General features: G+C 50.5%; 9 protein-coding genes across 9 annotated transcripts; 5 read left to right on the top strand and 4 right to left on the bottom strand.

Moving 5' to 3' along the window:
* Positions 1–4,953, top strand: CDV56_108829 (putative DEAD/DEAH box DNA helicase (Mer3); the record flags this gene model as incomplete). The annotated part of the gene is made up of 13 exons (XM_026762448.1): positions 1–262; positions 331–456; positions 559–1,516; positions 1,566–1,582; positions 1,655–1,747; positions 1,799–2,230; positions 2,288–2,487; positions 2,544–3,119; positions 3,170–3,324; positions 3,375–3,472; positions 3,530–3,745; positions 3,796–3,973; positions 4,026–4,953. 13 exons carry the CDS (start codon positions 1–3, stop codon positions 4,951–4,953), a joined length of 4,239 nt encoding a protein of 1,412 aa, XP_026618016.1.
* A 912-nt stretch (positions 4,954–5,865) lies between these two features.
* On the top strand, positions 5,866–7,868 carry CDV56_108781 (uncharacterized protein; the record flags this gene model as incomplete). Its single annotated transcript, XM_026762400.1, has 4 exons — positions 5,866–5,889; positions 5,951–5,998; positions 6,056–6,677; positions 6,733–7,868. The coding sequence occupies 4 exons, from the start codon at positions 5,866–5,868 to the stop codon at positions 7,866–7,868; spliced, it is 1,830 nt and encodes a 609-aa protein (XP_026618015.1).
* Positions 7,869–8,504: 636 nt separating this feature from the next.
* CDV56_108752 (uncharacterized protein) lies at positions 8,505–9,418 on the bottom strand (the record flags this gene model as incomplete). The annotated part of the gene is made up of 3 exons (XM_026762371.1): positions 8,505–8,667; positions 8,741–8,818; positions 8,871–9,418. 3 exons carry the CDS (start codon positions 9,416–9,418, stop codon positions 8,505–8,507), a joined length of 789 nt encoding a protein of 262 aa, XP_026618014.1.
* Positions 9,419–10,246: 828 nt separating this feature from the next.
* Positions 10,247–10,970, top strand: CDV56_108715 (Mg-dependent acid phosphatase; the record flags this gene model as incomplete). Its single annotated transcript, XM_026762334.1, has 2 exons — positions 10,247–10,440; positions 10,511–10,970. The coding sequence occupies 2 exons, from the start codon at positions 10,247–10,249 to the stop codon at positions 10,968–10,970; spliced, it is 654 nt and encodes a 217-aa protein (XP_026618013.1).
* Positions 10,971–11,373: 403 nt separating this feature from the next.
* CDV56_108688 (transferase hexapeptide domain protein) lies at positions 11,374–12,102 on the top strand (the record flags this gene model as incomplete). The annotated part of the gene is made up of 1 exon (XM_026762307.1): positions 11,374–12,102. One exon carries the CDS (start codon positions 11,374–11,376, stop codon positions 12,100–12,102), a length of 729 nt encoding a protein of 242 aa, XP_026618012.1.
* Positions 12,103–12,629: 527 nt separating this feature from the next.
* CDV56_108540 (putative filament-forming protein (Tpr/p270)) lies at positions 12,630–18,712 on the bottom strand (the record flags this gene model as incomplete). The annotated part of the gene is made up of 2 exons (XM_026762159.1): positions 12,630–18,367; positions 18,421–18,712. The coding sequence occupies 2 exons, from the start codon at positions 18,710–18,712 to the stop codon at positions 12,630–12,632; spliced, it is 6,030 nt and encodes a 2,009-aa protein (XP_026618011.1).
* A 609-nt stretch (positions 18,713–19,321) lies between these two features.
* Positions 19,322–20,194, top strand: CDV56_108498 (transcription factor TFIIE subunit TFA2; the record flags this gene model as incomplete). Its single annotated transcript, XM_026762117.1, has 1 exon — positions 19,322–20,194. One exon carries the CDS (start codon positions 19,322–19,324, stop codon positions 20,192–20,194), a length of 873 nt encoding a protein of 290 aa, XP_026618010.1.
* A 642-nt stretch (positions 20,195–20,836) lies between these two features.
* Positions 20,837–21,710, bottom strand: RIB3 (3,4-dihydroxy-2-butanone-4-phosphate synthase RIB3; the record flags this gene model as incomplete). The annotated part of the gene is made up of 3 exons (XM_026762082.1): positions 20,837–21,353; positions 21,440–21,557; positions 21,647–21,710. The coding sequence occupies 3 exons, from the start codon at positions 21,708–21,710 to the stop codon at positions 20,837–20,839; spliced, it is 699 nt and encodes a 232-aa protein (XP_026618009.1).
* Positions 21,711–22,698: 988 nt separating this feature from the next.
* CDV56_108326 (uncharacterized protein) lies at positions 22,699–26,965 on the bottom strand (the record flags this gene model as incomplete). The annotated part of the gene is made up of 4 exons (XM_026761945.1): positions 22,699–24,698; positions 24,794–24,916; positions 25,325–26,814; positions 26,880–26,965. The coding sequence occupies 4 exons, from the start codon at positions 26,963–26,965 to the stop codon at positions 22,699–22,701; spliced, it is 3,699 nt and encodes a 1,232-aa protein (XP_026618008.1).
* Positions 26,966–27,999: the final 1,034 nt, after the last annotated feature.

The following is a 27,999-nucleotide window of genomic DNA, read 5'->3' as shown; positions in this document are numbered from 1 at the left end:
ATGCGGCGCAAACCTCACCAGCCCTTCTCGATATCACGACATAGTGCTTCCAATCAAAGGCCGATGGGTGCAAGGCGGCACCAACTCGGCTTGCCGACATCAAAAGCAATTATCGATCAAAGACTTATCGAAGGTGCTCAGATCTCCCAACCTTGGAGTAGACCTCGAGGCTATGAATCCGAGAACGTCGACCCCTATAGCCAACTTGTTGGTCCAGATTTGCAATCCTTCCGTGGCGACGATCATCAGCTGGACGCATTTGGTGAGTGGTTCTGACTGCGATGAGTCGATACAATAGTGTCATGGTTTGAGTTGACTGAAGGTCTTCAGACCTCGAACTGCTTGCTCAGTCAGATGAAAGCAACCGAAATGCCTTGGGACAACCGGGTAACTTAAACTATCCATTGGTGCAACCGAGAAATGATGCCGCGAAGCAGGTATCTCGATTCTTCCAGAGTACGCTCATGCCTCTCCTGTCGTGTGTAGAAAAGCTAATGAATGCAGCGAGCTCTCACATAACACCGCACCGAAGCTTGGATTCTAGCTCATCGGATCTAGGTCTGAGGTCACCTTCTTCTCCGCTCAGTCGATTGCAGCCCGGAAAGACAATTGTGACACTGCGGGAGCAAGAGTGTCAAGCGAAGGGGCCATCGAGACAGTACCACGAAGACCAACTATCGCATGAGGAAGAATCGCCATCACATGGAAGTTCTACGCTATCGATTGGTACAACGCAGTATCAAAAGAGCCCCTTCGAAAATATTCCCATGTCAGTTCGAGGAATTGTCCTCATCTCGGTACATGAGCTTCCGGATAGCCACCGGTCCATCTTTCATTTCCCAGTATTCAATGCTGTACAGTCGAAATGTTTCCAGCGTGTCTACAAGACCGACGACAATATTGTGCTGGCAGCTCCTACTGGAAGTGGTAAAACAGTCATCATGGAATTGGCAATCTGTCGCCTACTCAGCACCTTGAAAGACGAGCGCTTCAAGGTCGTTTATCAGGCACCGACCAAATCCCTCTGCTCCGAGCGATTTCGGGACTGGAACAGAAAGTTCATGTCCTTGGGACTCCAGTGTGCGGAGCTAACTGGCGACACTGATCATACGCAGCTCAGGAGTGTTCAGAACAGTCAGATCATCGTTACTACACCCGAGAAGTGGGACAGCATGACTCGGAAGTGGAAAGATCATGTGCGCTTGATGCAATTAGTCAAGCTCTTCCTGATTGACGAGGTTCACATTCTCAAGGAGGCTCGTGGTGCGACGCTGGAAGCGGTTGTGTCAAGAATGAAGACATTCGGGTCGAATGTTCGCTTCGTCGCTCTGAGTGCTACGATTCCCAACTCGGAGGATATTGCGACCTGGCTCGGGAAAGACGCAACGAACCAACATGTACCGGCGCACCGAGAGCACTTTGGAGAGGACTTTCGTCCCGTCAAGCTTCAGAAGTTTGTGTACGGTTATCAGTCGCACAGCAATGATTTTGCCTTCGATAAGTTATGCAGTTCGAAGTAAGCATGCATACTTTGTCCTGACATGGATGTTTACTGAGGTCTATAGGCTCCACGATCTTCTAGGTACGCATTCATGTAGGAAGCCAATCATGATTTTCTGTTGTACCAGGAATTCGTGCGTCGCTACCGCAAAAGAGCTTGCTCGTCTATGGTCCATGACCAACCCTCCGGCAAGGCTATGGAAAGGATCTGGCAAATCTCTCGAAGCCCACAATGCAGACCTCAGAAGTATGCACTAATCTCTAATATCACGGCTACAGAGCTAACTGGACGGCACAGCAACGCTGATGGCAGGAGTTGCATTTCATCACGCTGGTCTCGACCCTGCTGATCGCCACACCGTTGAGTCTGGGTACCTGCAGGGACATATCGCCGTCATTTGCTGTACCTCAACCCTGGCAGTGGGGGTCAATCTCCCATGCCACCTTGTTGTCATCAAAGGTACAGTTGGCTGGCAGGATGGTGGCTGCAAGGAATACTCCGATCTTGAAATGATGCAGATGCTTGGTCGAGCTGGTCGACCTCAATTCGACGATAGCGCCATTGCAGTGATCATGACGAGAAAGGAACGAGTTCAACACTATGAGAAACTCGTATCTGGGTCTGAGACCCTTGAGAGCTGCTTGCATCTCAACCTCATCGACCACTTGAACGCCGAGATTGGGCTAGGTACTGTCACTGATGTCGATTCCGCGGTCAGGTGGCTTGCTAGTACGTTTCTGTTTGTCAGGCTGAGAAGAAATCCAAAACATTATCAACTCAAAGAAGGAGCCACAAAGGATGATGAAGACGAAATGCTTCGGCAGATTTGCGAGAAAGACATCAAACTTCTGCAAGAGACTGGACTAGTGGCTTCTGAACGTCTCAAGTCCACACCTTTCGGAGATGCCATGGCTCGGTACTATGTACGGTTTGAAACCATGAAGACTTTACTCGCGCTGAAAACTCACGCAACTGTATCTCAATTGGTAGGCCAGCCCGTTCTCTGTTCAAAGATAGGCAAAACGCTCATGGCATTATTCAGCTTTCTGCAATTGCCGAAGCAGAAGAATTCCGCGAGGTACGGCTCAAGGCAGGCGAGAAGTCGCTGTATAAAGAACTGAACCGTGCCAATGGCATAAGGTTCCCGGTGAGAGTTGACGTAGCGCTTCCAGCTCATAAGATCCTATTGCTCATCCAGTCAGAGCTCGGGGGGGTCGAGTATCCGGACGGCGAACAATATCAGAAACACAAGTTTGCTTTTCAACAGGACAAGACCTTCGTGTTCTCTCACATCAATCGACTCATTCGATGCGTGATAGATTGCCAAATCTTCCTTGAAGACTCAATCGCCACCAGAAATGCCCTCGAGCTCGCAAGAAGCTTTGGGGCCAGGGTTTGGGATAAAAGTCCTCTGCAGATGAAGCAAATCGACCAAGTCGGTATCGTGGCAGTGAGAAAGCTTGCGGCAGCTGGGATTACCAGTATCGATGCTCTGGAAGCTACAGAGCCCCATCGCATTGATATGATCATGAGTAGGAATCCGCCGTTCGGGATGAAACTACTTGGTCGTGTAGCCGAATTTCCTAAGCTCAGAGTGAACGTAAACTTAGTAGGAAAGGTACGTTTTTCTGATCTCTTGGCGAGATGGTCTCGCTGATGACTTATTAGGAAATTAAACCTGGAAAACCCGTAAAGATACGATTCAAGGCTGAAATTGCTTTCATGAATGAGAAAACCCCGACTTTCTTCCAACGGCGACCCGTGTATGTCTGTTTCTTAGCAGAGACCTCCGACGGCCATCTGATAGATTTTCGGCGCATCAAGTATGACTGGTTAACCTTCACAATCACTCGTTGTGCTGATGGCGTTATAGTGCAAATAAACTTCATCAGAGTCAGGAGATACCTCTAGATGCAGAGCTGAAGAGCCCGGAGCTACATATAACATGCTATGCAATGTGTGACGATATCGGTATGTCAAACTTCTAGCCTAAACCGTGCCCTTTCCAGTTTCACTCAGTCTCAATAGCCGGAACTTTGAGATCTGCGGAGCTGAAACCTGAGCTGCCAAATGTCTTGTTTCCGTCTCGGCCAAGTGGAAGGCAAGCATTGGAGTCGATGCAGCAGCCTAGGATGAATGTCCCAAGCCGCGATACCGACGATACTCCCATCAACGCAAATGATCGAGGAGGGGATGATAGTATCGACAATGATGATTGGCTTTTTGATGACTTGCTGGAAATAGGTATGCCCCGCCCAGCCTGCCGTAGACCCAGACTGAACATTATTGAGCAGACGAGGCAAGCAACTGGGCTGCCGTCAACCAGTCGACTGGAACATCCCGCAGTCGGATTGAGGAGAAAGGCTCGAAAGATTGCAAAGCTGTGGCTCCAACTGCCGAAACTGAGAAAGAGCCGACTCGACTAGACAATGGCAGATATGCGTGTAACCACAGGTGCAAGGACAAGACAACGTAGGTACCATTCGATTGCAATCGATCCGAGACGGAGCTGAATCATGGATAGATGCAAGCATCTCTGCTGCCGAGAAGGCCTCGAGAAGCCACACAAAGTCGCCCGGAAGCAGTCTGCTAGTGGCAATCAGCCGAAGAGCGGACTTAACCAGCTGACGCTCTCAGCCAGCATTCCTAGAACAAAGGCTGGAAGGACCTCGACGATTGAGACTCGGGATAAGAGAAGTGGCAAGGCGCATACAAAGGACGTATCTTTACAAACGCAGGAATCCACGGGTATCGACTCAGACATCACCGATATCGGGGACCTCTTCAACCTCAACTCCACGAGTCATGTTTCCAAGCCTCAGTGTTCTTCGAGTGACTATGGTGACGATAGTTTTGACGACTTGCCCTCGCCATCAAAGCTGCTGGAGGGTTGTAGTATGGGCACAACGGCTCAAGTAAACGGGAAGACCGAAAACTCTGCTAGTAAAGGTTATGATATATCCGAGGCAGATGATACCTGGACCGACGTCGACGATTTGTTCATGTATAGAGTTCAACCTTCATCCACTGGCTCACCAGAACAAGTCAAAAACCACACTGCCACATTAGCCACGGGAGAACAAGAACAGACTGCAGCACCACCGGATCATTCCATGTTTGGCCGAAATTCAGTCTCTAATGGGAACGAAATTCCAAGGGCTTCTGAGACCGACGTCGACAAAGCGCTCGATCCATCTCGAGTCTCAGATGAGCACCGCGGACGAAAGAGGAATCTCTCATGGCAGTGTGAAGGAGCACACTCTTCCGAAAGAACGAAGAAAAGAACGAGGCACGACGAGCCTTGTCAGACTCCTCGCGGTCAAGTTGAAACTGCTACAGAGACAAACGGAAGCGTTCAGGGATCCGCAAATCTACCACAGGTGCCAAAGGACTGGGATGACATCGACCCTGGTTTGCTGCACGAATTCAAAGACATTGTCAATTTTTTCTAAAAGGTAATACAAGGTAACAGGCAATGTCATACAAGGGTGGAAAGGAAGATAGATGAGACTCTGGCGAGATTTACTTGTGGTGTTGTTTTTGTCGAAGTTCAAGGGTAAGTTACGAGGATGGGCTCGCATATCTGTATACCATATATGAGACTGTAGCAGATCCATCTCGTCTTTATCATATATTCTAACAAAGGAGTCAAAGACTTTTCATTCTCATCTGCTCCCATCCTGCTTTATGAGTTTCACTGTCTACTATCCTTGTAGAAGCCCAGCGAAAGCAACAGATAGTAGGCGAAAGCAACAGATAGTAGGCGAAAGCACAACAGTGAATGAGGTTGCTAGAGTACATAGCAACCTCTGTGAATTTTCAACACCTAGCGCGTCCTGGAGGCAGGGTATCCTACTAGATGACTTGAGATGTAAACATTCAGAGAGAAAGCAACCTACCTACATCTTTTCTCTCTCCCATTCTCCTTTGTCTATCATCTCACATAACCACCTTCCCTGAATCCATCAAAGAAGACAAGATAGGTATACAAGCCTTCCCTTTCCCAAGAAATGTTCTGTTATGATCTTATTGTGTTATTCACATCTCACTCTCTGATCTCGCGAGTTAACTGCTGCTTCTCACCTCTCTAGACCTCTTTCTCGCGAGATTCCTCAAGCGTGTCAGCATTGCACTTGACAGTCATCTTAATCTTCCTGACCATCAAGGTAAGTGCAGCCCTTCTTCTATCTTCTCCTTTCAGGATGCATTTCATGCATCTCAACTGTGTCTTGGGTTTCTGCAAGTCCCTCACAGAGACTCAATCCGGTGCCTAACTGTCGAGCTTCGACACTTTCTTGACGCGAGGATCAAGGACTAATGCTTGCTTCTGAACAGGACAAACATCGATTTGTCGACTGCCCAAGATGGGTAAGTTGAACTATTCAGCTGTAAGTTGTCCCTTTCCAACATGATCTTCGCTAGGGACGCAGACTAATGCCGCACCGACAGAGGAAAATCACTGGCCTCAAGGCCGGACAAGTTGTGTCCAAGGACTTGGTAAGTTCCAACAACCTCCATATCCAGAGGCACATACTGACTCTTGTCGCCTCGCAGAGAAAGAGAATCACACCCGGCGTTGGCGCGAAAGCTGCGGCAAGAGATCCGACTGTGGAAATCGATGTTTCGGGCAAGGAACTCACTGACGAGGGCTTTGCTGAATTCATCGATGACCTGATTGCTTGCATCAAGTACCGTGACGGGGAGCACCTCGAGGGTTCTGCCAAGGTGATCGAGTTGCATTTGCAGGGCAACCAGCTCACCGTCTTGTCGCTCCGAAAGCTATCTGAAGTGATCAAGCTTAGTATTGCCGATCTTCGAGAATTGGACATCTCCCATAACAACCTTGTTGTGTGCACCCCCGAAGAGCAGGAGATATGGTACGACTTTCTTGACTCCTTCAAGAACTGTTTCTTGCTGAAGAAGTTCGATCTCGGAAATAATCCGCTGGGACCCAAGGGCATTGAGATCCTCGCACGTGTTTACATGCAGAGCGACCTGGATTTCCTGGAAGCTGATGCCGATGCCGTCGTCGGGATGAACGGCGAGGGAGACCACGAAGGTGAGGCCATCACAGACGAGCTGGAAAATCTCAAGATCAACGGCAAGGAGAACGAAGCTACCAAGAAGGCGTCTTCGAAGCAATCGCCCAAGAAGAGCAAGGTTGCACAGCAGAATGGTAAGTCAAGCATCCGGTCGTCTTAAGTATCTTAGCTGATGATATGCTCTTTTAGGTTCTTCTCACGCTACTTGCGCCACGAAGAAGCTTACCTATGCAGAGCTGAAGCAATATGCCTGCACTCGAGGCCTGCGCTCGATCCCATTCCTTATCCTTTCCAACACCAACTTGACCGGCAGTTGTGCTGTGCATCTGTCAAGCATGCTGAGCATGCACCGCAATCCCGAGCAGCTCTTGGCTTTCCTGCCCAGTGGCAAAGGTCCCGTTCTGCCAGAAACAGCGCAGCAATGCAAGGGCATCATATGGCTCCCGAACGACGGCCTTGGTCCGAATGAATGCAAGCTCCTCGACAAAGCCGAGTTGGTCCGTGAACACAAGTCTAACGATGACACTGCAAATGACGAGCTTAGTGATGACGACGACCAGAATGCGGCACAACGCAAGCTGCAGAAGAAGCTTGACATCGAGCACGCGAGACTCGCCAAGAGAGTGTGTATTGAGGCTCTAAAGAAAGAGGGCATACACAGCAACGATATCTGGAGAGTCGCGTTGAAGATGATGGTTGTCGCCCGCGCTTTGCTCTTAGACGACAAAGATCGCGCCGTCGAAGCTCCCTCTGAGGAGGAGCCCTCAGGTGTAGAGGAGACTGGCGAGAGGGCCGAAGACGAAGAAGAAACCATGGAGCAAAGTCCAGAATACGTCTTTGACGAATATGAATTCTTCGAACCTATCGCTGTCGGGCCCTTTCATCCCGATGCTGAATACTTTGAAGCCAACTTTCCCGCTTTGCGGCAAGTTCAGCAAAGCAACGGCCACGACAAAGAACTCCGGTCTCAAGAGCCCCAAGAGCCTCAAGAGTCTCAAGAGTCTCAAGAGACAAAGGAATCCATGCCGCCAAGCCAGCCATCCCGCTCAGGAAAGGGCAAAAGCCATCCCAATTCTGCCCCTCGCAGCTCTCGCAAGCGTGAATGGCGTTTCGGACTGCCCTTTGCATTCTGGCGTCAGATTATCGCGGATGCTGTCGGCGCCGACGGTATTCTCAATCACCAGCAGCAAGTCCGCATCGTGACTTACGCTGCCGATTGGAATGCTGTGAGCTATGAGCTGACCATCAAAGGAGCGGAGGATCACCAGCAAATTTGGAAGTTCCTTGAGACTGTCAAATGCATCACCTACAGCTCTTTGACTTGAGGAGCGTGTTGAATCAGTCGCCCTTCGAAGCCAAGGGAATTGTTCATATCGAAAACAAAGAGACCTCCGTCTTTCGAGAAATGGAGTCACTTGCCAAAAAAAGGTGAGAAACACAGAAAAGACAAAAAAAAAACAACTTTTGGGATTTATCAGATTTCATATGGCAATGTCGAGTTCTTTTCGGGGTTTAGCTGGACTTTTCAGGCTTCAGAAAATCAGGATGAAACAAAATCTTGTATGTAGAGGCTGATAGAATTCACTGAACGGCTGATATGTTGTTCCTTTATCACTGGAGTCGATGTAGTTCAAGCTTCATTAATCGTAGGGACAAGTAGAAGGAGATGGAGTCCACTGCTATCGGTCGTAGGCACGTGAAGATGTTTATCTCATCGACTACTCCTTCTCTATTCTACAGCCCTTAGGTCCGATGATGGCATTTCTCAGGAGCTGAACTGCATGTTCGAGGTCGTAATCACACGGAGCTCTTCCGATCTACCAGAAAGGTTGATCCTGCGTGGGAATTAGACAATCATTGTACCGCGCAGAGAAACCCGACTGATGTTTCAGTAAAATCCCAATCTGCCTCCATCCTTTTCCTTACCAAACAAGCTAAAAACCCGACTTCCTCTGCGCTAGCTACATTTCCCAGCCTGTGGTATTCCCATCCCAGTCCTTTTTAAGCCATTTGTCCGAAGAAGGTTTCGCGAGCTTGTAGTGCGCTAGCCACTCCGGACCGACCTCTATGTTGCTCCGGCGTTTAGGTCCGTCATCAATGCCATAGAAGTACCCGATGAAGTAACTAAAGAGAACGAGTAAGTCAGCTCACTTGTTCAAGGTGGTGATGTATCAATGGCAGTGTGCGAATGGCATACAGGGTCTCTGTCTGCTTGTGCCAGACTAGATTCGAAAGACTAGGCGCATCAGGTGAATACCCTTTCTCTAGCACCGTGCTAATGTTCATCGTTAGCTTGGATGATGAGTAGAAAGGGCGGATCGACGTACGGAAGAGTCTTTAAGAAGGCCATGCGGACTTTTTCTCTCTCAACGGGCATTAAAGTCCAGAATGGATCATCCCCATGCTTGTCGCCAAGGCGCAACCCTGGGACCACTTCCCACGCTAGCCAGATCGCAAATCCCTTCGGGACTAGCCCTGACTTATCCTGAGTACTGATTTTGAATCCTAGGAGTTTTGGTGCGTTGCGGAATCCATTCCGAGTGAACTCCTGGTAGGCGGTCAATTCTCGAGGTGTGTATTTTGTGGCCTGGAGGGCTCTGGTCTTCGGATCTTTCATTTCAGTATTCAGATAAGGAACCTGAAGATAGACTCGTATGAAGGCTTTCTTTGTGGGGTTTGTTGGATCGCAACATAGGAGTTTAGTCGTGGCCAAAGAATGGGATCCATAGTGTTTGCTCATCTCTTCGCTAACCTGGAAGTCGTGCTCATTCAGCTTCTCTAGAATCTTCCATCGCGAAGGGACGGGTTGATCGAGGGTTATGATGGTGCCAGGGTCTGTTCCATGATGGAACCAGCGCGAGGGTGGGGAGGGCATTTTTGTAAAAAGATTGAAGGAATAGTCGAGAGGTCGGTTGTTGCCAGCGAGCTTGGTATGTAGAGTGTCAGTGCTCGATGAAAGGAGGTTCCACGGTTGGCGAGTCCGGTCGTATCTGAGAGCTCCTATCGGCGAACGTCATCCTAGACACGACCATCTCCTCTTTGGCACACAAGCCAAATCACCTTCACCTTCAAGACCACAGTCTATTCAGGCCATGTGACCTGTATTTACAGCACCTCGGTAGAGCCCAGCTCTCGCTTCGTTCAGGCTCTCTCTCTCTCTCTCTCTCCCTCGATGTTGTCCCCCGATTCCTCGATTTGACACCAATATCGACCGGTTTCGGCATCAGCAGCTGCCTATAGATGTAGCGAGACAAATCTAGAACGAGAAGGAAGATATCGAAAGCCACATTAGCTATAATTTATACGACCCAAGGGGAAGACTAGTGTAAGAGCGCTCACTTGTCGAAGATACAAAGCGTGCGGTTATATTATTTCTTTGTCCGTAGGAGGATGGCATGTAGGATTTCCAAGTTGTCATGCTCGTTGAAATCCACGACGTGAGAGAACTACAATAATGTCGGGTCGTTCCCTTTAGTCATCCTTTCACCAGAATAGAGTGGGGAACCTTTTGCAGGGAGAGAGAGGCATTGCAGATCCCGAAACCTTGAAACGAACACGAATTTCGTGACTAAGTACGGAGTATCTTGATCTCTCCGGACCACGGATCGGACAACGATTGAGTTACTCGGACCAGAAGTCCATAGAAAAGAAGAATTCACAGACTCTTTCCTATGCTGCATTCTGCGTATCGAACACCAACAATATGATGAAAAACAAAAGAACAAACACTCAACCTTTAGAAGACGCATCTACAGCGCCCGCGACCTTCAATGACGGTCTCCCTCTACCAAAATTAATCGCTTTTGACCTAGACTATACACTGTGGCCATTCTGGGTTGATACGCACGTCAGCGCACCCATCAAGCCTCGCGATAACAATTCTCGCTGCGTTGACCGGTATGTACCTGAAACAAGCATTGGCTGTCCATCAGCATGAGCCTGTCCTGACTCGGAAACCTCGCCACAGATGGAACGAATCATTCGCTTTCTACCCAGCCGTCTCTTCGATTGTGTACTCCTGCAAGACTCGCTCGATTCCCCTTGCGCTAGCTTCTCGCACACATGCTCCAGATTTAGCTCGCGACATGCTCAAGGCTCTTCATATCATCCCGACATTCTCGGATAATCCTGCGGCGAAAACAAAGTCTATCCGCGCTCTGGATTACTTTGACTATGTTCAAATCTTCCCTGGCACCAAAACACAACACTTTGCGAAAATCCAGCAAGCAAGCGGAATCTCTTACGAGGATATGTTGTTCTTTGATGATGAGGCACGCAACAGAAACGTCGAAACCGAATTAGGGGTCACCTTCTGCTTGGTCAGAGATGGTATGACCAAGGCGGAGGTCGATCGTGGGGTCTGGGCTTGGAGAAAGAGGAATGGAATCAAGCCAGGGACGCAGAAGCAAGGCAACGAAGACGCTTAAGTTCATAAGACGGTATGAACATTCTATATATATAGTTTTTATGCTGGGAACGGCGTTGGATTTGGATGGATTGCGACACCGCTAGAATTTAGTTTGAAGATACCCAGAGGGGACAAGATCGCGCACTAGATCAACGTTTTTTTCTTTTTTTTTTGGAACCATTTGTGTCGAATCGTCTTTATGGAATTAGAACCTTAAGATCGTCTATCAGATGATTCTACCTGTGGTAGCTGAAAGAAGACCCATGGCACAACAGCAAGACACGGCGGAGAAGACACGGAGCTCTCTCAAACTCCGCAAAAGCTTCCCCGATATCAACTACAATCACATCAATAACCACGGCAAGAAGCCTTCTCTACACAAATTCACAAGGCACGTCCGGAACAGCTGTGTCTTATGAACAATGGATCCCAGAACTAGCCAACCAAGATCCGACACGCACCTCAAACCCCCCAATCCACACCAACGCGCCTCCCCCTCATCGTCAACATCTCCCTCCCCAACACCCCGAGCCCCCGTCGCCGCCCACAACACAGCTACAGTCGCCGAGTCCGTAACATTTCAAGGCACACATCCCATCTCCGTCGGCCCAGGGACGGTCATTCATCCGCGCGCACGCATCTACTCCTACGACGGGCCCGTCATCATCGGCGAAGGCTGCATAATCAGTGAAAAGAGCACAATCGGCATCCCGCCGAGCACACCACCTTCTCTCCCCACCACAACGAAAGAAGTGGTTCCCACACGTATATCAAACGGGGTGACGATCGGTCCGCTTGCGACCGTCTTTCCAGGCGCTCACATCCACTCCTTCGTTACGGTCGAGTCGCTAGCCATCATCAATCGGCGCGTGTCTCTGGGTGCGCATTCAAAGGTCTGCTCGGGCTGCGAGGTTGCGGCAAACACGGTGATAAAGGACTGGACTGTGGTTTGGGGCTCTGGGGCTGGGTCCGGTCAGCGGAGGAAACGGGCTACGGGGAGGATGAGCTCGTCTGTTGCGGTTGCGCAGGACGTGTCGGCGCTGGACGCCAAGGTGGTTGAAGATGCGCGGTTGATAGTATTACAAAAGGAGAGAGAGGTAGTGGCCAGGCTCATTGGGTCGTCTGCATCTGCTGGGGGCAGGCGGAGATGATCCAGTTCCTGCGAGAATTGACATCGGGACTCCCCTGATAAGTGCTTAATTCGTCCTTTGTCTTGGACGTGGCATTGAGTGCCACTTGCTCGAGGAAGAGAAAGACATATGAAGCGGCTGATTCTGATTCTGAACAAAACAGTACGTTGGATTTGAGCGAGATTGCTGCTCATACCATGCTACGAGTACCAAGGGTGCGTTACGATGATATGATCCTGTCCTTCTTATGTTTGTTTTATACCCCAGATCGTACAGATGAGTTGGACACACACTATACAAACCGTAGTTAACAAGGAGGCTGAAGAATTATGTGATGCAAATATCCTTTGATGATTACCGTACAGATCACAAAATAGGCATCATGGACAAAGGAAATGACTTATTTTCGACTGCCTCATACCTTGCTGAACCAGAATATAGGCCTTGGAATATTCATAAATGCTATAAACCACAAAGAGATCCACGAGTAAAGGTACATGCACATGAAAATGAAACAACGAACTCCCGAGTCTATGTCAATAGTGGGCTCAAGAGCCCCTGGCATGACCACCTCCCCTCATTCTCTTCCCGCCACTGGCCCCGGCCTCGTTTCCAGCCTCACCACCGTCCTCTCTTGCCCGCTTGCTCCCTTGAGGGACAAATTGGCGAGCTTGAACATTAAGTCCGCCGCGCCCTCCTCCAGGACTGGACGGACTTTGCCCTTGAGGTACATTGCCTGCCTGGACGTTCTGATGACCACCTCGGCCAGGCCCTCCACGACCGCCACGGCCACGTTGGAGACCAGTGCCACGCTGACTTTGCTGGGTTTGAGCCTGCTGTTGCTGCGGTTGCTGCTGATCAGTAGGCTGTGGGCCGAATGGATTCTGTTGATGAGAACCGCCACGCCCGCCACCTCGACCTCCTCTGGCGACTGGAAGTCCTGATTGAAGCGCCCTCAGAACACCACCAGCAGGAGGCTTATTGGGTAATGATGAGGGTTGCTGCTTATTCTGAGATTGGGCGAATGGGTTTGCGGGTTGATTTGATGCCAGCTTTTGCGCAGGACCGGCTTCTTGTTGCGGCTGCTGTGCTTGTGCGTCGGCTTGAGGCTGAGCTTCAGAGGGCACAGGGCCGGTAGGTGGAGCAGCGGTCGTCTTCTGAGCGGGAGCAGCAGCTTGTTGGTCTTGGTTTCCGGCTGCCGCAGTAGGTGCCGCAGCTGTAGAAGGTGGTGGCGCTGTAGCGACTTGCGCTGGAGCGGGAGCAGCAGTCGGTGCGGCCGGTGCAGATGGTGCAGATGGTGCAGATGGTGCAGCGGCTGCTGGCTTGGCTCCTTGTGCCTGAACAGGTGGAGCCTTCGTGGTTTTTGCCACCTCCCATACCTCGACGACGGGCTTTTGAGGAGTTTCGGCAGCCGCCTTCGAGATGACATCAAGTTTGGCCTGTGCAGTTCTCAACCGAGTATCAAGCATGCTAATACGGACGAGGGTCTTCTTGTCAGACAACTCAACAGCAGATTTGACCTTTTCGTCCATGCTTTCCTCATGTGCCTTTTTGAGGGCTTCCTTCTCTTCATTAAACTTCTTCTCCATCTCTCCAGTAGCAGTCTGAGATTCCTGCTTAAGCTTTTCTGTTTCTTTCGCGACCATTGCCCGAATATTGTTGCGGACGATCGTTCGGATCGTTTCGTTCTTCGCAACCAAGGCTCTCGCCTGGACATCCGTGAGCTCTGGTAGATCACCCTCCTGCTGTGAAGAAGTTGCAGGAGCCTGTTCAGGTTTCGAGATAGGCGTTCCAGGCTCTTGCGGTGCAACCTGTTGATTGGCCGACAATCTTTCAACTTCTTGCCGATGAGCCGCTCTCACTTCCGCCATCTTCTTATTGTACGTCTCCTTGAGCCTCTCTACTCTTTCATTGGCTTTGGTCTCATGCTCAGCATCCTTGGCAGCCAAGGCAGCATCCTTCTCAACGAGAGCTGCCTCGAGACGCTGTACCTTCTCCTCTAGCGCCTTCACTCTCTCGTCATCACTTGGCAAAGAGGGTTGTGTTGGGAACTGAGACGCAGGTGTCGAGTTGACGCCAGGCGTCTCCTCGACAGCAGGTGCAGCGGGTGCGGATGGCTTCTCAGCCATCTTGGTCTTGAGCTCACTCAGTTCGTTCTTAGTTGTGTTCAGCTCCTCCTGGATGACTTCCTTCTCCTGCATCACGGCATTCAATTCAAGCTGCTTAGCGTTGATGCGGCCAGTGAGTTCTTTAGATCTGGCTTTGAACTGTTCTGTCAGCTTTGTGCGCAGTTCTTGCGTCCTGTCCTCGGCATGCTTGAGCTGCTCTGGGAAAGTCGCAGCTTGTGCTTGTAACGTGTCGCGAGCTGAAATAGCCTCATCCCGTTCCTTCTCCAATGTGGCGAGCTTCTCCTTTAGTCCTTCCATCTCGGCCGGGTCAACGCGATCGTACTTTTGCAGGATGTTTTGTGTACGTTGTTGCCAGCGGTCCCGGTCAGCTTGTAAAAGCTTCATTTCTCCATCCTTCGTCTCCACGACGTTTTCCAGCTCTCTGATACGAGTCTCCAAAGGCTCAATTTGTTGCACAAGTTCCTCAACACGCGTAGATTTCTCAGCGAGAGCAGTTTCAGCCTGCTTGACTTGGTTGCGCAGCGTAACGCTGCTCTCACGGAAAAGATTGAGTTCGTTCAATGTTTCCATGAGTTTATTATGGCTCAAAGCAGTGTGCTCACTATCCGCGGCTGCACGGCGTTGCTGCTCCAACTTGAGACGAGCCTCATCCAGCTGAGACTGTGTGTAATCGAGCTGCTGGCGGAGACGCTTGCTCTCCTGTGTGGAGAGATGGTATTGCACATCAACAATCTCCTTCTCCCGTCGCAAGAATTTGATGACCTCCTGAAGACCCTCCAGATTTGGTGCTGTTGTTCCTTCATCCTGCTCGCTTTCCGGAATGTTGGCGCGATCCTTCTGCAGCGCGGCGATCTGGCTTGAAATGCCTTCAAGCTGGGTATGCAGCAAGTTGTTTTGATGCAGAACTTCTTCACGACGCTTCTGTAATTCTGCAAGCTCACTTTCGTATCGTTCTTTGAGCTCACTCCAGCTTTCTTCCTTCTGAGCGAGGTCCTTCTTGTAGGTATCGACCTGAGTTCGAGATTCGACCAGCTCCAGCTTCAATTGATTGGCCTCTGCACGAACTACTTGTAGGTTCCTCGCCGCCTCGGCATGCTTAAGCAATTCACTTTCGTAATTTTGCTGCGCGTGCTGGGCAATCTCTGCCTGGGCCTTGAGATCGTCCTGGTGGAATTGAGCCGCCGCAATTTGACGTTCGTTTTCTTCCTTCAGTCTTGTAATTTCGGCTTCCAAGGTAGCCTTCTGCTCCTCCAAGCGGCGTCCAGCTTCACCTTGTTCATCCCGAAGTTTAGAAAGCTCATTGTTTGTCGTAGAAAGTTCCGATGAAATCTCCTCAATCCGTCTTTCAAGATCCTGAATCTTCTTCTCCTTCTCCTCCACAAGACGTTCGGTCTCTTCCCTATATTGTTCTTGCGTCTCAGTGACTGACTGCAAGCGCTCCTCGGTCTCCTGGCTAATGGTCTTGTAAACTTCGACCTGCTCCTTAGCGTGCTCAAGTTCGCCCTTAGCCAATTCTAAGTCACGCTTCAGTTCGGAAACCTGAATGCCCAGTTCCTGTTCGCGGGTCAAACCAGTCTCAACGCCTTCTTCTGCAGCTGCAGCTGCCTCGGCCGGGGCATTTGAGATGCTTGGCCTTGATTGTACGACTTGTAGACGTTCTTCAGCACTCCGTAGCTCAACTGTCAACTCATCCACTCTAGTCTGCAAATGATCCCGAGTAGTCTTGGTGGCAACCAATTCCTCCCGAACCGAGCTCAAACTTGTCACAAGGTCATCTATCCGCTTCTGGCTCTGCTCATGCTCATATTCCCTGCGGAGAGCAGCCTTCTTTGATTCTTCAACCTCGGCATTAAGCTTACGTTTCGTAGACTGTAGCTCGGACTCCAAGGATTCGACGTTGAGTTGTAAACGACGGCGACTCTCAGCATCAGCGTGCTCACGCTCGTTGAGGATGGTTTGCAGATTGGCATTGAGAGAATCAAGCCTACTGCGTTCATTCCGTAAAGACTCATTGTCCTCGATCAACCTCTTTTCGATATTCTTCCAAAGGTCCTTCTCGGCCTTCAGGTTTGCGTTCTCACGTTGAAGGCTTTCGACGAGACCCTTCGTCTCAACCAAGTCTTCAGCTGCCTGTTGGGTCCTCAGGTCTTGTCGGTTGGCGTTCTCAAGGAGAGCAGCATAGCGTTTCTGCAGCTCTGCATTCTCATTCTTCAACATGCTGAAATTGCTCTGCAAAAGCTCGGCTCGCTGAGTAGCAGCGCCAAGCTGGCTGCTGGAACGACTGATCTCGCTCAGTAATTCACTATTTTTCCGTGATAATTCATTGACTTGCTGTTTCAAAGCGGCATGGTCGGTGGCAGACTCCTCCCGGTAGCTGTCAAAGTGGGCTTGCACCTTGCGCAGTAACTCCGCATAGTCGGGTGCATCCTTCCCTTGGTCGTCAACGTTCGGTGGAACCGCACCAAGAGGAAGCGACTGTGAGAATATAGATGCATCTCCAATCGTTTGACGACGTCTTGTCAACATGCTGCGGAAGGTATCCCGCTCCTTCACGTAGCTCTTGGTCTGAGCAACGAGATTGGAAATTTCATCACGGTACGTTTGCACGCGAATTCTGAGCTCCTTCAGCTCCTCCTGCTCCTGTTGGCGAACTACATCCTTCTCACGAGCTTCTGCTCCCTCCATCTTATCACCGAGTTCCCTCAACATTCGCCGAAGTGTGACGTTCTGCTCTTGGAGCTCATGCAGGTCTTTAAACGTCATCAGATGACGGCTGATAAATCGGCCGGTTGGGTTGAGTTCCGCCGACGAGTCGTCAATCTCCTTGCGGGCGATCTTCTCAAGTTCGTCCCTGTCGTATGTGGTTTCGCCTTCCTTCAAGAGAGCAACTTCCATAACCAGAACCTTAATCTGAGCGCTTAAGTCCCGAAGTTGTTGACGTAGAATGTCCCCTTCGCGAGCCAACCCCTCCACCTGGCTCTGCCACTTGCGTGCCTCCTTGGTTGCATCGTCTCTTTCCTTCCCTGCAGTCTCGAGGATATTAGACATTTCGACAACGGCATTTTCAAGTCGTGCGTGATCAGCCCGCAATTCGTCAATTTCCGGTTTGCTGGCTTCGAGCTCCTGAACCATCTCGTCGAGAGTCGCTTTAAGTTCCTGGTTGGTCTTTTGTTCTGCGGCAAGCATTGTTCGCATCTTATCATACTCGGTATACATTTGAGTGAGAGTAAGTCCGCCCTTGGAGCGAGAGGTTCTGGGTGAGAATGTGCCGCTGGGTGTACCAGGACGGACAGGCGTGCTCGGTCCTGTACCATTCAAGCCACGAGCTGGGCTCATGGATCTTCTGGCAGTGGCACCATCCGATTGCAATTGACTAACAGTCAACTCAAGTTCAGCAACGCGACGTTCGGCAGCCTCCTTGTCAGCGTGCTCTGTTTCAATCTCAACGCGAAGTCGAGAGATCTCTTCGGCCGCATCGTCTCTCGCTTTTTCTAGAGCGAGCTGACACTCCTGCACACGCTGCTTGGCGGTCTGCGCGGCATTGCCTTGCAACTCAGCCAGCCGATTAGAACTATCCAGCTCGATTCTGAAAGACTCAGCCGCTTGGATAGCCTCCTCCTTGAGCTGTTGGATGCTCGAAAGGGACTCCTCGTATCGTTGCTCCACCTCATCCAAACGATTCTTGAGGGCATTTTCACTGCGCCTTAGGGAGTCGATTGTTGAGTTGACTTCCTCGTTCTCGCGTTGAAGCTCGGCAATTCGGGCGGTCTTTTCCTTGCGGAATTTAAGATACTCTGCAGACTTTGTCTTCAGCTCCGTCTCGAACCATTCGTTGTTCTTCTTTGTCAAGTCCAACTCCTGCTGCAAGCTCTGTTCACGGAAGCGAGCGCTGGCAGATGCCGAGTTCGCGGCCTGAAGATTTTGTTCGGCAGTAGCCAGCTCGCGTCTCAATTCAATTGTCTTCTTGTGTTGGGTGGAAAGTTCTTCCGCAAGCTTGTCGTAAGCAGCACTCTTTGACTCAAGAAGTCTTAGTGTATCCCTGCTCGATGCTTCGAGTGAGGAAATACGGGATTTCAGAGTGTTGACTTCGGACTCATTGGAAGTAGTCGAGGATTTCAGCGCCGCGATTTCGGATTCCAGGGCCGAACGAGTATTTTCTACATAGGTGTCAGAAGGTGTAGGTCCCAAAAAAAGACGCGTCAAAGCCAACCTGATTCGTGCAGTTTCTTTCTCGCCTCCTCAACTTCCGCATGGCCTTTTTCCACGGAGCTTTTCAGCACCTTTATCTTTGAGTCGCTGCTGCGAACCGCATTCTCAAGCTCCACTTCCAAACGAAGCTTGTCGGATCTGAGCTCGTCATATTCTCGAGCTTTCTTGGTAATGGCCTCCAGCAGCTGGTTGACTAGTTCGACCGTGGGAGCTTGGGTAAGGGTGGTAAGTGTTGCCTTCGCGATAGCGTAATGGCTCGCGAGGTAAGGCAATTCGACTGTAGCCGTAGCCATAATGGCTAAAAAACGGCTGTTGTACCGAGCCGCTTCCCTTTAGAGGCTGACGACTATGAGGTTTGCGCAACAATCGGTCAGATCAGGAAGATGCGCAGAGGTCGCTAGCTCAATCGATGATGTCGTTGCGCGCGTAACATGCACTACTTTAAGATAAGTGCACACAACGCTGAGATAGATCGATTATAACATGGCGGGGTAGATCCAAAAATGCAGAAAACGAACGACAGAGGAGAAGTGAAGGCAAGTCCTCTGTCGAGCGATGAATGTCGGTCTTGAAGGATAAATGAGATGTGTTTGAGCTGTTGCATTGCTGCTCCCAACGCGGTTAGCGCGCATATCAGAGCACGTGATACTTGATGCCTCAGGCTTCAAAATCCCAATGTGAAGAAGAGCAGTCGCAATCACTTCTTCCCCTTCACCAACACACAGCATCTGTCCTCTGCGTCTTCACTAGGTGACAACTTTGAGTTCAAAGAGAGAAGCTACAGGTTTGAATCTATGCTTAAGAGCAAACTAAAATAAGCTCTTTCTGGCTCCGAAGAGCCAGACCTCGCCTCATTCTCTCCAACTCGAGCGTCTTTCACGTCATTACCAGCCATCGCAACCATGTCGCTCCAGCAGCAGCTCAAGAGTTTCAACGCCAGCGTCACCGACTATGCGAATCGAATGCCCCAGCAGAGACGATTTGTCCACAACGGCTCGGCAAGCACTTCTCAGGTACCATCCTCCACCTCAACACCAACACCAGGTAGCGACGCACAGCGGAAGAGGCAGAATGCAGACATCGTGTACTCGCAGCCTGCCAATACCGGCACTGGCAAGGACATCATGACACAGGTGCTCTTTGCAGTTGAGCACTTGAAATCGAAGGGCGTCCCGCTCAGGTATTCCGATATAGTCTCGTACCTCTCTCTCCAGCACCGCTCAAACGACGAAGGCTACGTTCAGGCACTACGGAGAATTCTCACGCAGCACGAAAAAGTCTTGTATGATCCTAGTGGCGCAAATGGGGAGGGTACATTCGCTTTTCGGCCTCCTCACAACATCCGCACCGCGGAGCAACTCCTGCAGAAGCTCCAGTCACAGTCTACCGCTGCCGGCATGAGCGTCCGTGAGCTCCGGGAGGGCTGGCCCAACGTTGAAGACACAATCAACAAGCTGGAGAAAGAAGGAAGATTGTTGGTCACTAGAAACAAGAAGGATGATCATGCGAAGATGGTCTGGGCCAACGATCCCTCGCTGGTGCCGCACTTTGATGAGGAGTTCCGCCAGATTTGGGCGAAGATCAAAGTTCCCGATCAGCAGGCCGTCAAGGAAGAGCTGGAGAAAGCTGGTATCACCCCAACAAGCAAGAACAAGGTCGTCAAGGTACGCCCAAAGGTCGAGCACAAAAAGGTCAAGAAACCTCGTCGCAGTGGCAAGACGACCAACACCCATATGATGGGCGTCCTGAGAGATTATTCCCACCTCAAACGGTAAACACGACTTTTCACATCATGAAACGCCGTGATCATCATGCCTCTGGCTTCATTCTGGAGCTCACCATTCTTGACAATGTGTTTCTCGCTCTCTATTTCCGTTCATGTCTCCCAAATGACACTGCACCTGCATTCATCGGCGTTGGGAAGGTTTTTCCTCCGATCTGGCATGCCATTCATGCTCTCCATTGCGGACAATCTCAGTTGTGTTATGCTTTAAACTGGCGTTTTAGTAGTAAAAGACATCAAGATAGATACCCATTCCAATCGAGTCTGCTTCTGGTCATATTCCACCTTTTACGGATTTGTGTTTGCTCCCATGGGAATCTGCCATGAGTAGTTGCCGACTATACTTAGCATCGACCTGTCTTCATGAAATATACACAGCAGATTCATCAAGCTTTGCCTTGTTCTAAGTTGACTTCGTGAGTCATTATATCCAAGTGAGGTAGTAGTTATTGGTACACCCTTTCTTTCCTGGCCAAACCAAATCAGGACAGATCCTCCAAAGACAATGTCAACTGAAGGCCAGACAATGCGCGAGACAAGAGCCGTTCACAAGTACATAAGAGGGGAAAGAATTTCCAAAAGAGAAAAAAAAAAATGCAACCAGATTATAAAACATACCAATTCAATCAAGCGATCAATGCTTCCCATTCGGAATAGGCCCCTCTGTCCTCTCAAGGTACTCGACCAAATCCTCAATCGTGCACACCTTGATCCCCCATTTCTTGCCGAACTTCAAGCACCCATCGCGTCTCATCATACCGTTATTACCCCGGATCTCGGGTATTCCCTCAACGAGTTCACCATCCTCCACCAACTCGGCAATCACGCCGACAGGCGACTTGCCCGCCAGACGGCAAAAGTCGACCGCCGCCTCCGTGTGTCCCTTTCTCTCGCGCACGCCGCCGCTCTTCGCCTCGAGCGGGAGAATGTGGCCGGGCCGCCGGAGGTCCTCAAATTTGGCGGTCGGAGACGCAAGCGTGCGGCATGTGAGGGCGCGGTCTTGCGCGGAGATACCTGTCGTGACCGAGGCGTCGCTGGAGTCGATGGAGATGGTGTATGCTGTTCCCTTGGGGTCGGCGTTCTCGACAACCATCTGGGGCAGGGAGAGGCGGCGGGCGATTTCAGAGGTAATAGGTGCGCAAATCAGACCACTGTAGTTCCGGAAAGATGAAGGTTAGCTGGTATTCGAGAAGCGCTCTGAGTGCTCGGGGCTGAGTGCAGGTGAGCGTGTACCAACCTCGTATAGCGCACTAGGAAGGCCATCTGGGCATCTGTGATCGACTCCGCGGCAATAATAAGGTCGCCTTCATTCTCACGATCTTGCGAGTCAAGGACGATTATGAATTCTCCGTTCTCTGCGTTGAGCATGTACCATTAGTATCTCCATTTCCCGATCCTCAGAGCTTGCGCAGGTGGCGCAACAACCTGGGAGAGGCTAACTCACTAAAAGCCTTGATTGAGTCTTCAATAGAATCAAACTGCTGACTGGGATCTGAAGGCGAAGGCATTTTGAGAGCTGTGCAATTCGAAACCGAGGCAATGATAGAGAAAAAAGTTGTGAATAATTGTTGCCCCTCGGCAAGTCCAACGCGGGGCAACTTATATGATATTGAATCTCCGAATGGGCCGTAGAAGGGCTTGGGCTGTCAGAAAACAAACGTCTGGGAAGCACAATAAGTATCGATACTCTCCGGTGATCTATATCGAATGAGCTCCCTGCTCAATTGACCTGCAGCTAAGAAACCAGCGTGTTTGTGTCAGTAACTCGAATATATCAGCACGCGGGGAAGTTCGGAGGCGGCGTGGATGGTGCAGTAACGATGCATGCAGATGAACACTGTAGACTATCAAAGCCTCAAGTATATCCTCAATTGATCCGAGAGAAGGATGACCGACGGAGTTCAAGAATGAAAATGCAAGAGGAGGTTCTACGAGCAAGTCAACGGAAGTGCACATGACAGAAGGTCTCCCCGTCAAATCATTAGCGATCACTAATGGTTTGTCAGAAAGTCTATGAAGACTCATCCTCCACTTTCTTTCCAGGCCCACCGGCCACCGCGGCTGACGAATTCACCGACCGAGGCTGCCGACAGCCCGACACATATGAGGACGGCCCTAATGGATGATTTGTTAATGTCCATGGACTCATGGAGTGATCTTGTGCCTTTCAAGAGACATCATTTGGGTTTGCGAATAGGCTTGCGCTCCACCGCTGGAGCCGTTGGGGACTGTAGAGCATTGTGATGTGCCTTCGTTGTTTGTTGGACGACAATTTGGAAGATCCGACACGACTGCTTTTAAAAGGCTCTGCTTGATGGTGAATATCCCGTCTATACATGGTTCATTGTGGATAGTATTATCCTTTCTGGTCATTCATGATCTTGAAAATCTCCTATCCAAAACTCCGATTTGAATGCCAAACATCTGTCCTGGTCTATGAAAGACAGCGCTATCTAGATGCTGAAGAAAGCAGATTATCATTGCAACTACTTCCAATCACAGTCCGAATCCTCCCATTCGCCGGACTTCGTCCGCCTGCCTTTCCAGCGCTCTGCGCATCCTTCGAGCGTACTCACGTTCCTGTCGCAGTTGCTCTCGTCTTCGGCTTCGTAGTTCTTCGCGAGCAGAGTCGTCCAGGTCCCCATCAATAGACATCTCGTCATCGTCATCTTCTTCGCCATGATTGTCACCGGAAGAAGTGGAGAGCACAACACGGCCAATTCGCTCTCCTGTCCAGAGGAGGAGCTCATCCCCTGTCAAGTTCCCACCAGTAGGCAAGATCTTGCGAGCAACTTCGCCGTCAGTCTGAGAGCGGAAGACGCTTCGCCAGAGCCCGGATGCACCGTCTTCCTCCTCTTCATCGTCCTGGGCGACCGCGTCTGAAGTTCCAAGGTGCGATTGTCGGTTTGTCTGGCCTCCGGCCTGCTGCAGATAGGAGTTAAGATTGAAGCGGCGAACGTCGACACGGCCGTCTCGTTCGACCCATTTGATATTGCCCTCAGCATCCGAGTAGACGATGCGAGTCCCGTGCGACTCAACAGAGAGGACCTTCGATCTCGCGGCACTTTGACGGTTTTGATACACAGCATTCATGTTCGAAGACATATCTGACGGGCTGTCCCCGCTGTCCAGGGATGAGGGTGTTAGATTATAGAGCTCGAGTGAGCCTCTTCCCTTGTATTCACCACAGGCTACCACTTTATGTGACTGTGGATACGCTGAGCCTGACGATACAGGGAAATGCGGAGCAGGAATAGAGGCAAGGCCGCAGAGACGGCCGCCTGAATGTACCGTGTTCTGTAGCCGAGGGAAGAACCGCCTGTCATATTGCAGTATGCTCGGAAAGCGGCCTGCAAGAAGAATCGTGTTCACATGCGGTGCGGGAGGATGTAAAAGCGATAGAGGACCAGGCTGGAAGAGAGGTGCGTAGTCGGCGCCCTTTTGCGAGGGATCAGGGCTACGTATACGGTGAGGAGGCCGACCATCAGGTTGGAGTTGTAGAAGTGGGGAATCCGGACGTGCATAGACCTGGGATTCCGGCACTAACGCAGCGACTGGCTCCTCACAACGTAGATTGATGGCCTCCTCTTCCTCGGAGGCTGACAATCGAGAATCGTGTATGTGAATACTCAAGGTGGTGGCCACCGTGAGTGGAACTGAGTAATCTGTTTCCTGAGACAAGGCGAAGATTGACCAAGGATAACGTTGCTGTGAAATCACCTGGAGCGTTTCAAGGTCGACTTCATTCAACGCATTTCCGACTGCCATGTAAGCTCTCCGACGTATGGAGTCAACGCTTACACACTCGCCCAGGTTGATAAACTCTAATGCCGACCGTGGGGCAGGGTGATCCCGTCTTTTAGACAGATCTGCCATCAAGATCCCCGGGGCACTGACCCCAAGGACTCTGCCTTTTGTAGCCCGTGAATCGATGGAATGAGAGTGATTCAGGTCCCAGATGCAGACGCTCCCATCCTCAAGCGGAGCCACCACCCTGTTCTGTCTCGCCGAGCTCCAATCGCGGAGCAGCCCCATCCCCTTGACCTCACGGTGAATCTTCCCCTCTCCTTGATTTTTCCTCGTGAATGGTTGCTGCAACCAACTAAACGACATGGGTCCATGTCGTGCTATATATTCAGAGTACCAGTCGACATCCTCTCCCTCATACGAGGGGTCCCACGACGCCGCCGCTCTCGCTCGCTCAGCAAATGACGGATTTTGCACTTCATTCTGACCACTCTCATTCGATGAGTCCCCATTCACAAGTCTATGCTGTGGTTGAATCAAGGAAAGAAGCGACGTCTGCCCTAGTGAGCTCAAGGGCGCTGTGGACCTCGCAAGCAGGCTTTCTGAAGTACTCCGGTTTTGGCGGGCAGCTTCCGAAGCAACCCATGATTCCTCGTAACAGTGAAGTCTCCATCGAGTGTTATCACGCGCGAGAGCGAATAACCGCTTCGAGACTGATTGAAGCTGGGCCTGCTCGACCGGAGTGAGATCTAGTCCATAATAGGCGGAAAGCGTCAGCTATAGATTATTGCAGGTCATGCGGGGTAAGATCTTCGCAGCTATGGGGTAGAGATCGATTACTCACAATCGATAATCTTGGAAAGAATCTCTACCGGGAGGTTTTCCATGGATGGGATCTGAAAAGGCACAGCATGGAGGGCAGATAGAAGATCGAACCCGCTCACGGCACGATGTAAGACAACCCAGACTGTTGTTCCTCCTGGTCGGGTTCCAGGTCCATTAATTTCCCCGCGATCAGCAAGCCTAGACTGACGTCACGTGTTGACCGGCCCTGGCCAGGCTGCGAGAAATTTCACTACGAAACCTCTTATGTAGGAGGTGGGCGTTCATCTGAGGACCAGGTTTATTGAGAATTGGATTCTATTGATCTAGTCCGCTGAATACCAAAAGAACCGCCTTGTTCCTGCCAATATCCCATAGCCAACCCATCATAACTCGCGTCAATCATACATTAAGAATAAAAACACAATAGATAGGAAAGAAGTGAAAGAAAGAAAGAGAGAATCGAAAAGGATATAGGATCGTCTTGGCGACCCTGGAAGTCGCGTAACTTCAAAGCCAACTCAGCTATCGGGTATGTAGACGGCATCCTTACAAAGGACAGCCACCTTCTTGAAGAAACGTCGCCATTCGAGAGGGTCACCCTTCACTTTCATAAATTCAATCTCAAAGAGCCCCTCTGAAACGCACTCTATGACTACTTTCCCCTGCAGTGTGCACATTCTGCCATCCCTGGTAATGATGCGGATCATTGCTGATGTGTCTCCTGCAGAAACCGCGGGCACACTGGGAACAGGAACCCCCAGGCGGTGGAGAGCTTCGCATACAAGAGGAACGAGAATCTTGAGTTCCCATGTGGAAAAAAAGCGAGTCATAGGGCGAGCAGGGACAATATCACGGAACCGCTGAGCTTTTTGCGTTCTGCTGAGCGGCACGGAAGGATGAGGCGAAAATTGCGACATGGACGGCTCGTCCTCTAGATAGCCCGCCATTAACATGTCGTCGCTAGAGGAAGGCTTGCCCATGGGTTGAGTGGACGAAAATACATCAGCCATGTGGGGTGTATCCCAGTCCACTAACATATCTCCCCGCGGCATCTCTGGCTGAGTGGAGGAGATTCTCAGTTCCGTATCCAAGTCTCCTTCGTCGTCCAACCTCATCCGCTCCGGGTCGAAGCTGCCAGTCCTGTGAGGTCGAGAAAGCGGATCCTGGCTGAAATCGATGTGCAGTGATTCGAACATGGTCGTCGCCAGATTGATAGGGTCCTTGAGCTTGCCATCTAGGGCAAGGTGCCGATTCTGTCGGGTGAACCAAGGATGCCGCCGCACATCCTCAAGAGAGAATCTGTTACTGGGGTCGATGTTCAGCATGCCGCGTAGCAAAGAGAGAGTTGCTGTAGGCAGCTTCTGCCAGAGTTCATCACTTGTTCGTGCGTTTGTCGCAACATATTCATGAAACTCGTAGCTGCTGTCTGTCGGACTGTCCCACGGCGTGTTGCCAGCCAGTAAAACGAAGAGTACAATCCCACACGACCAAATATCCACCAGATCTGGGCGATAACCCGCTCCCTTAACCTGGCCACGGTTGCTACATGATATGACCTCCGGGGCAATGTACGGGGGACTGCCGCAGAAAGTCGTCGAGAGCTTTGTGACTCCTTTGTACTCGAATAAGGTCGCTAAACCAAAATCGGCGATCTTGAGATTTCCATCGGCAGTTAAAAGCATGTTTTCGGGCTTGATGTCCCGGTGACCGACTCCTTTTGAATGCATGTACCCCACGGCACTAATAAGCTGTGAGAAGTACACATGAGCGATATCCTCGCCCACACCCTCATCGGCCTCGATCTTGTCGAAGAGGTCTCCGCCCTCGGCCAGTTCCATTGCGATCCATCGCCACACGCTATCTTCGCCGGTCTGGAAGAATGAAATTATATTGTTGTGATCGCCGATGTGTTTATGTACCGTCGCTTCCATTTGCAATTGCCGAGGGCTGATCTTGCCATGTCGAGCAGCATACTCTTTGTGAATGAATTTGACGGCAAAGACGGGGTTATCGGCATTCGAGGGACATGCTTTTTTGATACTGGGTAACGTATTAGTGAGAATTGATAACCCTAAGAAACTAAACGTAGAAGCATCAAAACATACCAGGCATAGGCACCCTGACCGATCGTTTTCGAGACAATCTGAAAGGGCAGATCATTAGGCAGCGGGGCAAGCTGAGAGTGGTGCATTGCGTTTGAGACTGACAAAAAAATACCCAGCTATGAACGTGAATAATGAATGCTATTGATTCACAGGGGTCAAAGATAATTTCTCCCGGCGAGAATCAGCGCGACATCATTGTTCTTTGTGGTGTTTTGGACACGACAAGCAAGGGTCGATGAGTTGAAAACCATGGCAATAATACGCGCTGCGCCGGGAACGCGAGCCACTTTATCCTATTTGGGTAATGTGTTGATATGCCCCCCGGGCGCAGAAGTGAGCAGGCTGAAGAGGGTATCTCGTATTCCATTGCAACAATAAGACATTCAATAGTAATGAAAGTTGTAGCAATTAGAGGACAGTATGTATGAGTGGAAGTAGAAATACTTATTCAGAAAGAATAAACTCCATGCACTGGCTTGAATTATCACGGTGGACTGCCGAAACTATTGCTTTTAATGTCCGATAGGTATCCAGCAGACCGGCGGTAGCCAATCCCTTCCAGAAGAAGCCATCTTTTCATTTAAAACAAGTGGCTCTGAATGAAAGTCGCTGCAAGATGAGAGCATTCAGAGTCATGACTGAAACAATGTATCTGGTGAGTTCTTGTAAACTTCTTGACCATTGAATCATCATGTAGACAAACCTCTGGCGCATCGCTGTTTCACCTCATTCCTCTGCATATGTTGTCAAATTGATCTGATGGCCAAGAGCTGCTATTATTAAGGTCTCTACCGGCATACAGCGACGCATCAAGTTGATAAATGACTTGGAAGTTGGAATATGCGAGGCGAGACACTCAGATGATCCAGTGAACGGGTCAGGCGCATTAAACTACAGTCTTGCTCCTCTTTTTCCTGTTCTCCTCCTATTCATTGGGCCTTATCTCTGATCATTCTCGACTCTTCAAATTGACTCCCTACCTAGCTTAGTCCGATCAGGCGGGGGCTTCAACACTGGTTCCAATCGTTGCCGGGGGAAGCTGATGCTCTTTCTGTGGTGGAGTAAACAACGCCCCGTTCGCGACGCAAAATCAAGACTGGTCATATCTTACTCTCTTCTC

This window comes from Aspergillus thermomutatus (genome assembly GCF_002237265.1).
Source record: "Aspergillus thermomutatus strain HMR AF 39 chromosome Unknown NODE_14, whole genome shotgun sequence".
Classification (NCBI taxonomy): Eukaryota; Fungi; Ascomycota; class Eurotiomycetes; order Eurotiales; family Aspergillaceae; genus Aspergillus; species Aspergillus thermomutatus.
This window is presented reverse-complemented; position numbering and strand designations above follow the sequence as displayed.